The 12,771-nt window shown below is 43.4% G+C and overlaps 1 protein-coding gene across 4 annotated transcripts in view; it reads right to left on the minus strand.

Moving 5' to 3' along the window:
- Positions 1-12,771, minus strand: part of INPP5A (inositol polyphosphate-5-phosphatase A) — a 401,166-nt gene that overhangs the window by 56,297 nt on the left and 332,098 nt on the right. For all 4 annotated transcript variants that reach the window (XM_066601181.1, XM_066601184.1, XM_066601183.1 and 1 more), the window contains exons 10-11: positions 2,530-2,625; positions 800-874 (exon numbers count right to left, since the gene is read on the minus strand). In XM_066601181.1, coding sequence (XP_066457278.1) covers positions 800-874; positions 2,530-2,625 — 171 coding nt within the window. The remainder of the gene's footprint in view (positions 1-799; positions 875-2,529; positions 2,626-12,771) is intronic.

The following is a 12,771-nucleotide window of genomic DNA, read 5'->3' on the forward strand; positions in this document are numbered from 1 at the left end:
AAAAGTAATTTTACCAGGACCACAATTTATTTCCTATTCACTGTTGAGACCACTATCGATCTTCAGAATGGGGTCCTGTGTTTTACTCTGCCTATCACTGTGGAGTTTGCTTCTGCCCCCGCAGAGATGTCCTAATGAACGAAGCGCTGGTGAAGCATGAGCAGTAAATGCACCATTCATTTAAATGGGACTGACTATATTACCTGTGCATTTGTAATGAGCCTGGTGTGAGTGTTACGGCAGCAGAAATGCAGTCCTAAGCTCTCACTCACGACCTGAAGGTTGCAAGTTCAATCCCTATATGGTTCAGGTAGCCGACTCAAGGTTAACTCAGCCTTCCGTCCTTCCGAGGTCAGTAAAATGAGTATCCAGCTTGGTGGGGGATAATAAATAAATTACCTGGGAGGGCTGCGGAATAGGTTGGCGCTATACAAATAACAAGATTTTTTTTATTTTACTTGTCGCATGGCTATTTTCGCAGTCCCACTGCAAGTGAACGGAGTGTCAATGCTCTTGTATGACTACCACTTCATTCAGTCTCCTCCTCACTGCAGGTGGTGCAGTAAGCCTGCAGTAGCTCCTACAGGAGCAAAGACCCCCAACGATCAGCAAGTTATTACCTATCCTATAAATAGGGGATAACTTTTTATCTTAATGCAACCTCTTTAAAGAGGTTGGTCCAGGATTACAATAAAGAAGGGTATCTTCACTGACAGCAAGCAGAAACCTTTAAAAGGTTCACAATGAATAAGCTCTATTTACGTAAAATCGGAAGTGCCATAAAAGAATCTGGACTTACCGCAGTGCCATTGTTATCTCTAAAAACTTCCTGATTAAAATAATCAAATAATTTCTTTTCTATTTGTAGCACGACCTGCAGAAACAAGAAAGATTATGAAGAATATGGTTAGAATAGAAAGGTTTACCTCCTGCTAAAAGAGGCCACTGTCATTAGGGAATACCGCTACCATGACGGGGGTACGTGTTCTGCAAGGATGTTATACTGGTGGTATACGTCAAAGTAACTCAACAAAGCACTGCTAGAGCTGAGCTATTGGTGTCCTATGCTCAGGATAAGTGATCATTAGATGACTGGCAGGTGTAGAAACCAATGTATGACCAAAAACACACACAGCTCCATACACACTGCAGTTTCCAGAGATGGCATTGCGGCCCGGTTCTCATTGCATGGGAGGCTTGCCTGCAATACTGTCCTGGGCCACTGCAGTGTGTATGAAGCTCTGTATTTTCAGGAACACATCAGCTCTCTACATTAGCACAATGGCTAGACAACCAGCAGGGGTCCTGGGTGGCAAACGCCTACTGATCAACTACTGATGACGTAAAACCCTTTTACATGGGCCAACAGTCTTTTGGACAATGCACGAGCACTGACGTCACGGCTAAGGTAGTCAGCGCTTGTGCAGAGCATTCCAACAGCAAGACTTGCCGACAGCCTCACTCCATGCTTCAAATCCAATGAGCCTTTTTAAGCTGACCAAAAGTGAACGATTTTTTCGCATTTTCATACCGAACTATTATCGTTCAAATTTGTTCGTTTGAACGAATCTTGAGCGATAATCGTTGTGTGTAAAAGGGCCTTTATCCTGAGGAAAGGTCATCAATAGATCAGACGTGAAAAACCACTTTAAAGGGAATGTCTGGTTGTAAACTACTGATGGCCTATCCTCAGTCATCAATAGTAGATTGGTAGGAGGGGTGGGGTTCTAATGCCTGGGCTACTTGCCGATCAGCTGTTTGCCTGACCAGTGCACTCCTGTACTGAACTGAATTCTGCAGGAAGCAGACAGCTCCATTCTTACTGTACTTGTCAGACTTGGTCTTGCAGGCTAAGTTCTGAGTGAAATGAATGGGTACTTAGCCTACAAGACCAAGTCTGACAAGTACAGTAAGAATGGAGCTATCTGCTTCCTGCAGAAATCAGCTTTGTACACCACCATACCCACCTATCAAATAGCGGATCGGAAGGGGCTTCCAGGCAATGGACTCTGGCAATCTACTACTAACTGCTTATCCTGAGCATAGGCCATTGATAGTTTACAACCTGGCAAACCCCTTTAACCTAAACGTGTGAACTTTATACAAGAAGTGGCATACAACAGCCACAATGACACGAAAATAGAAGAACTCCTTCAAGTTTTTAATGCACCTTACAGACGCTCAAGTTGGATGCAGCTGATGACACGGCAGATCTCAGGTCAGTAGTCAGGTTCTGCCCAGAGACATCCCAACATATCCTCTGTTATCGATTCCACTGCAGCAGAGATGCGTTGTATTGGGTCGTCTTGTATAATCAACGGCCCCCACATCATCCATCTGTAAGGTGCAATGAAAACTTGAAGAGTTCTTCATGTGATTCTGGCTGTTGTATGTCGCTTCATGTATGAAGAAGCCAGCTCTACTTTTGCGCCGTTCTTTTGGAATCACCGCGTACATCATACACAATGTCAGATAGTAGTTGCATCTTAGCAAGAACAAGTCTCATTTTCAGTGCGAAGCACGACGTACCTTGCGATCATTCTCCGATTCTCGGAATATCAACTTGTCTACTGTGCTGCTGTCTGTTGCATGAACAGTTTGCATCGTAGTTTTTGCACAAAGTGTCTGGAAGAGATAAAGTTTGTTATTCATTTAAGGTGAAGGGTGCAGTAACTTTTTTGCAAGGCTGATACGGATGCCGGGTTGCTTTGCATCTTTGATAAATGCACTAAATATACAAAAAACATCCTTTTTTTAAATAGAGAGCATATATGTAGAATGGAATCAGAATTGCGCACAGATACATAGACATACGGATATCTAAAACTCAGGAAGTCGGGCTCTACTCCAAAAATAAACAGTTTAATTGTCGTATTCACAGCATTTTATTAAGTTGTGATTAAAATGTTTTGCTGAATTGCTATAATTACTTTTGGCAATAAATGACAAACTCATATACTGCGAAGAAAACGGGTAGCGCGCCCTGAGGGCATTGGCTGGTGGTATATGGTAGGTCTCCGTCAAGAAACAAAAATCAAATGTAAAATTTTGCAATACCCATTTTTTCTTAACCATCTGTGCCCAAACGCTGGGGATTCACGAGCGAGCAGTTCCCAAGAGCGTTCTTCTCTGATACCAGGCATTGAAATTCAAAGCACAGATTTAGCTAATCGGGTCAAGCCCAAAAAGGAGGCCTTTGGACTTATGTGTCACAAATCAGTCTGGTCGCCTTTAAACAGCACACAAGATTAGAACAAGCATTAGGACAAGCCAGAGGGGCAAACCGGACGCTTTCTAAAGCTGGTTTGTAAAGCCCTAACAAATCGCTCCATCTTTCACTCATTTAAACTTTCCAAATGAGGGTCAATATGCTCCCCTAGCATCCACATGCTAATGCGCTTAAGTGCGCTTAAGCAGCTTTACAGAGTGAAAGGGCCAAAAAAAAAAAAAAGGCCTCCCAAAACACAAGGGAGAGTGCTCCTGCCACTGTCACACAGTCATTGTAGCCATCAGAGAGCAGGGGCAATTCAAGAAATTCATGATTCCTGTCCCTTAAAAGCATCTGCTTCAGAAGGCATTTCCCCTGCCGCTGCTTTATCTCTTCGTAAGCTCTAAAAAGTTACCAACTCCTACAGAGAGCGAGGGGAGAACGTTACATGCATGGCCTTTATTATTTGACCACACAGAAGGAAACAAAAAAAATAAAAAAAAATTTACAAAATGACGTAAAATCCGTTCGATTATACCAAGGTCGATTTCTTATGCAATCAGGGCATTGTTCTTTTGAACTGCTACAGTCGCGGGCAACCAAGCAGAACATTTTTCAAGAGCTTGATCGCCCCCTTATCTAAGAATCCGATTTCAAGTATTTATCAAATACTAGAATATCATTGTTGGTCAAGCAGCTGAACAAAATTAGAGAAACTCTTCATAAAAATAAGTGTCGATGGTCTCGGGACGCTCGGAGTTTTATATCCTCTTAGGTATTGATAACTGATAAAACAAAAACTGCTACAACAATAGATTCGTAGAGTATAAATGTACATAAATTCACAATAATTTACATGGCATCAGAGCAGGTGTTGGTAGCGCCAAGTCAGCAACCGCCTGGGCCAGATCAGCATTGTGCAGCGAGGATGCAGATGCCAATTCATAACAGGGTACATTTAAGAGCAGCTCTAGTTCGGTGGGTAAGAAGGTAATGGGTTAAAGTGTATTGGGACATGAAGCGCCGCAGAACTCTTAGAGACTGGTTATTAGAATGATACATTTAAAGAAATTGTTTGACTAAGATGACCCATGTCCTTTGTCATTTACACACCATTCTACCAAGAATTAGGCCTCCTTCACACGGGCGACACCGCTTCGCTGCGAGGAAATCGCAGCGATATCACATTGCTGCACCATGCAATATCACAGCGATTTTCTCGCAGCAATACCGCGATTTTGTAGCGCTACAAAGTCGCATGTGACGCTACAAAATCGCGTGACTTTGTAGCATCACGTGCGAGGATTTTCGGGGGGGGGGGGGGGGGCTTGAAATATAAGCCCTACCCCGAAAATAAGCTGTAACTAAAGAAGGAAAAAATATATATATATACACACACACACACACACACACACACACACACACACACACATCACCTCTTCCGCGCTGTCCAGGGCGCCGCCGCAGCTTCTCCCCAGGTCCTGGCACTGATCTTCATCTTCCGGCCGGGGATTGAAAAATCCCCGGCTGCTGGAAGCGCTGGTTGTGATTGGCTGACAGCCAATCACAGCCAGTGCTTGAAGAATGACTGTGATTGGTTCAATCACTGCCATTCACATTCATCGAGCACTTGCTGTGATTGGCTAGATGTCAGCCAATCACAGCCAGCGCTTCCAGGAGGCGGGGATTTTTGAATCCCCGGCCAAAAGAGAAGATGTTGATCAGTGCCGAGACCTGGGGGGAAGTTGCGGCCGGACTGACAGCGCGTCTAAGGTGATGTATGTGTGTTTTTTTTTTCCCGGCAGCCAGGGCTTAGATTATAGCTTTGACAGTATAATTTGCTACTGTCAAAGTTGCATCGCATCGCATGCAAACTGCGTTTCCATGCGATGCGATGCAACAGAGAGGAAGGCTCCATAGGAAAACATGGGCTACAAAACCTTGCGTGTCGCAGGAATATCGCCGCACCCGCAAGGTTTTTGTGTCAGGATGTCACATGCTACAAAACATCTCATGTGTGAAGGAACCCATAGGAAACTATGGGCTTCACATACATGCGATTTGTAGCATTGTAGCAATGCTACAAAATCGCACAACTTTGTCGCCCGTGTGAAGGAGGCCTTAAAAGTAAGATTTATTTACATATGTTAATACTTAGTGGGGCTTCTTTGGCCCTCATGACATCAGATCCTCTCAGTAACATATTTTCTACTAATGTCTGATACACTCCAGCTGGTGTTTTCCTCCATTCATCCTGCAAACGTCGGGAGAGTTCTCTCAAAGACGATGCATCGTCCTATGTACAAGGGTGCAAAGAGCGGTGTCATTGGACAGTTGAACAATGGAAGACCGTTCTATGGAGTGACGAATCACAACACTTCATCTTCAAATTAGATGGACGTACCCGGGTGTGGAGGATCCTGGGGAATGCCTTTTGTCCAAGTGTGTTGTGCCAACAGTTAAGTACAGAATGCAATCCTATTTTGGGGATATGGATGTTCCACGATTGAACTGGCCTGTACAAGACCTTGTGGAGCATCGGGTCAAGAAATATCAAGTGTCCGTCTTCTTTGCGAGTACTCTCCTGATGTTTGCAGGATGAATGGAAGTAATGCTGAATACTTTTGTATAAAAAAGATCAAAGTATTATAGGGTTGATACCTTAATTGGATAATCAGAAAAATTATTACACTTGCGAGCGTGCAAGGCTATTTAATGCCCCTTCAGCAGGCTTGTCAGATTAATACCAAGGAAACCTATTTATACACAACAGATCGGAGACAGTGTGATTAATTTACATTTAAAACACGCAGGATAACAAATGGAAGGAAGAGGACAGATCTTACATAATGAAAAACAAAATAAAGTTATACAACTAAGGTGTGTGATGAAAGGGGGAGAAGTAACGATTAAGGACATCAACAGTTAGGCCAATAGGTGTAAAGTGCCCGTATATGGAGACATACAACCCAGGGATGAATGGAGGGAAATACACTTCAGCTGATAGACATTAGTAGAAAGTATGCCACAGAGAGTCCGATGTTAGATGTCATTAGGGTCTAAAGACGTCCCACTAATAATTATAAAGGTGCAGAACACAGCAAAGAAGAAGAGATGTTGCAAAAGGTAGCTCCCACTTTAGAGGGCTCAGTGTGAACATGTGGCTACACACTCATCTAGAAAGGATTCTGAGTATTAACACATTTCCTCAGGCTGATCACCCACCGGGGGCTTTAGCTGGTGGAGCAGTGGTCTTTACTTCACCAGTAGGTTCCCATTCAGAAAGTAGTGCAGATGGGATAAACCCTTTAAAAGGAACCTATCATGAACATGGCAACTGATTTGCAGTCAGTATGTTATAGATGAACAACCCCTGTTTACGTGGGCTGACAGTCACTTGTTAAGTAGGCTAGAAACCAAAGAGACTTATAAATGAGTGACTCTCACTCACTTGCCCTGTCAGATTCCGTGTTACAGTTGCCCCTACTAATCATCCTTTTGAGTGAATACTCGTATGAATATCAGCCCATGTAATGCGACCGTAAAGGGGCTTTTACCCGGAACGATAATGGTTCTGATTCCCACGATCCAGCGAGAATCTGAAAGATTAATAATGATCAATAAGTACTCCAACCCACTCCGCCTCCATTCAGTCAGCGATGCTCGTATCTGTGTTGAAGTACAGGAAACATCGCTGGTACGACCTGTTGGGCATCTGTTGAGAATATGCAAGAGAGAAGGACTGAAAAACCAAGCCCTTATACCCCTTTTACAGGGCCCAAGAATCTCTCGATTCTCGTTTGGCGAAGTGGATGATGTCATCACCAGCTCGTCCGTGCTCGGGCAGTCTGTTCAGGTTGCACAATTCTCGTTGCAGTTCTCATGCTCTAATTGTTCAGCGTTTTACACTGCTATTTCAAACACAGAATGATCAGAGTTTAAACTGCACAAGCCGGTGTGAAATTGGCCTAATCAGGCAGTCAGTTATCAATGAACAACTGCCTGTTCACAGTGAATGCAGGTGGGTGGGCTGGAGATCTCCAGCGCGCTCCGTCTCCACTCACTAATTAACTAGTGCTGCTGCTTGCAAGCACCCTTATGCTAAATTCACACAGACGAGCGCGATATGGGGCCATGACTCCTGCCCCCATATCGTGCTCCCCATCCATGTGAAATTCTCGAGGATGAGGTGTTTTCATGTAAAAACTGCCTCACTTCACATTGGGGGTGCAGGGAACCTCTGCTGTGGCTGACAGCCGCTGCGGAGATTCTCCCGTTTTCAATGGGAGACCTTGCATCGCATACACCTAGCACATGGTGCGATGCTGCCGCTTGCCCGATTGAAGACAACGGCGGTATGGTGCAAGACAGAACATGTCGCGATTCAATTCTCACATTGCATCGCGGTGCCATGCGTATGACGCCATTCAAAAGAACGGGGTTTATATTTGTATGTCTCGCAATGCACAAATCTTACGTGATTTTCTTGCCCGTATGAGGCCAGACTTAGGCCCAATGTCCACAGGCGGATTTGCGGTAGATCCCCAATTTAAGCCACCCATAGAAAATCATGGGCTTGAATTAAAGCATGCGGAAGTCAATGGAAGCCGTCCGATCCGCGGCCTGTCCGCAATTTGAAAAAACACAAAAAACTCTACTGCGCATGTGCGCTGGCCGTCACTTCCACACACATCTGCAGTAGAGAAAAAAAGATGACCTGGACAGGTACACAGGGTCGCCGGCTGTGGGCTTCCGCATGCAGAATCTGACCGCTTGTGGACATGTGGCTTTAGACTGTGGTTTCTGCAGTATGTACAGTGATGTGCAGAAGCTGCAGAGGACAAACTAACCTTTTTTTATTTCAACCCAATATAACATGAATGATCATCAGCCCAAAAAACATATTTAAGTGAAGAAAAAAATGGACCCACAAGGATGTTCTATATAACGCAAGCGGTTTCCATGCTGATCTCACTTGAGATACTTGGGCCATGCTCATTTTTTTATGATTGACTAAGAGTAGAAGTTCCATTGTAAACCTCTGATATATGACCCTCCACCAACCACGACTACAGGAGCGGTCTCTACTGGTGCTACAGATAATTGAATAAAGGAATTAGTAGCAACTGCGGGGAGCAATAGAAATGCACAAGGCTTGAAGGAGAAACACTTGAGAACCTGAAAACCCAAATCTGATCAAAGAATCCTGTAATGAGATCACAGACTTCTGCGCGGCTCCTAAATTAATCACACAATTGAGATCTTAAGAGCCTGGGGAAAAAAGGGGCATTCTATGCAATGTATATAAAATATATGCCTGAGTAAGAATAGGGTTAAGGTTCTACATTACAGAAGAAGTTCCAGGACAGTCATACTTTAGCCATCTAGGATAGGAGGGTATAAAGACTGTACTCAGAAAATAGATGCACTTTGAAGTTGGACTTGGAGCTGAGCTTTGAGTCACGGGGTGGGCCGCCCCAGCCATGCAAGGTGACAGCTCTCTAGTCACAAACAGGGAGATGTAAGGCATCAATTTAGTAGATTGATATACATTTTTCTAAATTATCTTGGTCTCAGACTGTAAACACAATTGACATATACTGAATGTGAATTATTAGAGACACCAGTCCAAGTGGAGCTTCCTTGTATGGAAATTAGAGCCGTGACCCAAGAGTGCAGCATAAAATCAAGGGATAGGTTTTTATGGCTCGGTTCCAGTATGAATCCACATTAGATGGGAAAATCCGGCAATTTGAGAGACTTCCAATGAGGTCATTGGAGCTAGGCTAGTCTCAGTCAACCTTACAAAAATGGCCAACCTTATGGGGTTTTCTTGTGCAATAGTGTTGGGATTATAACAGAGAATGGTGTGATCAATGAAAAACATGTTGAGCAAAAAGGGATCCTGTGGACATATATAAGTCAAGGAAAGGGGTCAGAGGAGGATGTTAAGAATCATTCTGACGATGTGCTGTCAAGCAAGTTGCAACTAATACGAGTGTCTGAACCCACAATTCGTTCCATAGCATGGATGAGCCATAACAGACGAGCAGTTCCAGCACCACTGCTGTCTAAAAGAAACAGAAATACAAGTTTCCAGCGGACTAAAGAGTTCAAAAATTGGATCACTGAGCAGTGGAAAAAAATCACCTGGTCAAATGGATCCAGATTCCTGTTACACCGTGCTGATGGGAGGCTCATAATTTCCCACAAGCAGCATGAATTGATGACCCCTTCCTGTCAGTGGGTTAGAGCCTCCATCTAATTTACAGAAACTACAAGAAGCTTCCTGTCCGCAGGGGCCAATCCTGCAGAACAATTTCATTGCCTAGTGGAATCTACACCACAATGAATTGTTGAACTGCTGAAGACCACAGAAGGTCCAACGGACTACTAGATTGCGGTCTCTAATAAAAGGGCAATTTAGTGTAGGCCATTACATATCTCAAAAGGTTTGTAGTTCTAGTATCCCGGCTCCTGTCTGTTTTCTTGGACTTGTAAATTCAATATTGACTGTAGTTCTGGCCTTGTGTCCATGAAACAGGAAGATCAGTATGAACATTGATGTTCAGTAAATAAAATTGTGGAATATACACATTTTATTTATTTTTTTTAAAGAAAATAATTAACAGGAATGCTGAATTGATAACAGTAACCTATAGAGACTATCAGGAATAGACTATCAGGTCGCTCGTTTACCAGCCTGGTGGCATCTCTAGGTACCACACAGGTCGCACAGCCAAAGATCCAATTGTCACCCTGCTTACACTGCATGTAACGTAAGTGAATGCGGTCCAGTTGCTACGGCTGCAACCAGACAGTCGCAAGGAATTCCAACCACTGGTAGGTAGACTGCACATGGAATATTGGGGCTTGTTTACTATTCAAAACACATTTTGGCGAAAATTACAGCATAAAATGACCTTACGTGCCTTGTGCCACATTTACTACGTGTTTTTAGACACTTTTTGACAGGATTTCAAACTTGTCTACAAAAGGGGCATAGTCTAAATTGTGCCAAATACTGCGCCAAATTGCTGCGAAATGTGCTAAAATGTTGGCGCAATTTTTGGCGTAAACTAAGCCAACCAATAGCTAGGCTAAGCTTAGACTGGACAGTCTTAAAAGTCAACAGAGATTCAGCAGAGATAAAACAGGCACATTTTAAGATGGTTTACGTTTTAGACAGTGCTACCGTGTTTCCCCGAAAATGACACCTACCCAGATAATAAGCTCTATTTTGATTTTGGGGGAAGGGGTGCAGGCTTGAAATACAAGCCTTCCCCCGATAATAAGTCCTAGGTACACTACATAAAAAAAACAAAAAAACAATAAAACAATACTTACCTAGCAGGCATTTGGGTCCCTCACGCTAGGCTGCGGCGCTCCGGCAGTCTTCAGTGTAGTCCTCAGTGCTGAGAGAGCATTCTCTTCCTGGTAACAAGGCTTGAATACCCAGCTTCCGCAAAAGATTGCTGTGATTGGATCACGAGCGCCATGGCTCAGCCAATCAGAGCCGATGCGATGAACCAATTACAGCCATTCAGTGAATGACCTTGAATGGCTGTTATTGGGTCATCGAGTGCTAGCTCGGTTACCAGGAAGAGAATGCTCTCTCAGCACTGAGGACTACACAGAGGATTGCCGGAGCCAAGCTAGAGGGACCCGACCGTCGCCTGCTAGGTAAGTATTAAGACACCCCCCGAAAATAAGACACTGCTTCTTTTGGGGCAAAAAGTAATATAAGACTGTCTTATTTTTGGGGAAACACGGTAATCTATAAACCCTAGTGTGGACAGTTTTGGGCATCAGTACTCAAGAAGGATATATCAGAGCTTGAGCAGGCTCAATGGTGGCAACTAAAGTAGTAAATGAAATGGGCGGACTACAATACCCAGAGAGGTTATCAAAATTTGGGTCATTTAATTTAGGAAAAAAAAAGGCTGAGGGGCGACCTAATAAATATGTATAAATATATGGGGGAACAATACAGAGATCTCTCCCATCATCCGTTTATACCCAGGACAGTAACAAGGGGGCATCCTCTACGTCTAGAGGAAAGAAGGTTTCTACACCAACACAGAAGGAGGTTCTTTACTGTAAGAGCAGTAAGACTATGGAATCTCTGCCTGAGATAAGAGCTCAAGAGGGACCTGAAGTGTGTAATTACAATGCATGTGATGCAAGCTGGGCGATCTTCCAATCAGCGATATTTGTTGGACCAAGTTGCCATCTAGCTCTAGTCTTAGAAGCTGTGCGTGGGGAAGGGGTAGTAATCAAAGGTTTTTAGTTGATAATGAGGCACAAAAAACTATATAAAGGGTGACACCAGCACATTTCTTTTTATCGCTACCCTGGATCTAACCAATGAGTCCAATAATGAATGGTAGGTTTTGGCTACTGTAAGAGATATACAGATTGATAACGTCAGACTGCGAGATCCAATAGTCCATCAGGGGTGAGAATTGTGAGGCTAACCACCTACCTATACAGAATAAGTATGTATCCATTTTTCATTGTATCGTAATATTTGATACTATTGTACAGGCTGGGCATATCATCAATATGGTCTAAGAGGCGATTCGTGAACCACCCAGTAAGAAACAGTTCCTAGAGAGTCTCAAAAGTCACCTCAAAAAAGTGTTGTCTTCTGTTGGACCTTTAGGGTCCTTTTCTAGGGGCCTGCGTTAGAACCTGGGCTCCCTCTGGGTAGTCTGCTGGGCCAGTCCAATCCGGAGGATGAATAGTATTCTGAATGCAGTACAGTATTATACTTTATGGAAAGTTCTCAAAAAAAGTGACTGAAAGTGTTAACATTTTAATAAACTGTATAGTAGAATCATTTCCCTTTATTTCTTCATCCCGCTTTTTGCCAGGCTATTTTGTTTCCTAATCAAACAGATTGCAGAGTCATTTTTTTGCAGCAGACATCATGTAGCAAATAGACCGAGCAGACATACAGAACAGTTGCTCATCTGGCCGGCTGGGCATAGAGATGCACTCATCTGCAACCACACATTGCAAAGTGCCTCTTTTTCCAAACAGCAAAGCAAATGCAAAATTTCAAGTACAGATGTCAAATAACCCTTTATGGGTGAGGTTATTCCCAGTGACATATGAGCCACGGTACACGGCACTTCGCAAGATCGTTAGCATCAGTCCAATGGCTTTGCCAAAGCAAATAATCAACTATGAATATCAAAAACATGAATTTCCCTTTTCCCCTCTGCTGTGCCATGCGTGACATTGACTGGAGACTACTTCATGATCTTCATATCATAGCGGATTAATCTATTTGCTGGCCTAACGCATAGATAGGAAGGCAAAAAATATTGAGTTTTATTTACTTTTAAAAGAGGTTGCTCAGGATTAAAGAAATGGATACTGTTCCCACCCCCCCACCCAGAAATCACGCCACTCTTACCGTCAGTTTATATCCGGTATTGCAACTCAACGGATCCAAAAAGAATTGCAGCACTAGACTTGAGAAAAATAGTTTAAAAGGCTGCTATATTAAAAAGCAAACCGATGACCAAGAACTCAATACTGTAGTCTAAGATGGA

Source organism: Eleutherodactylus coqui, chromosome 4 (assembly GCF_035609145.1).
Source record: "Eleutherodactylus coqui strain aEleCoq1 chromosome 4, aEleCoq1.hap1, whole genome shotgun sequence".
NCBI classification, from domain to species: Eukaryota; Metazoa; Chordata; class Amphibia; order Anura; family Eleutherodactylidae; genus Eleutherodactylus; species Eleutherodactylus coqui.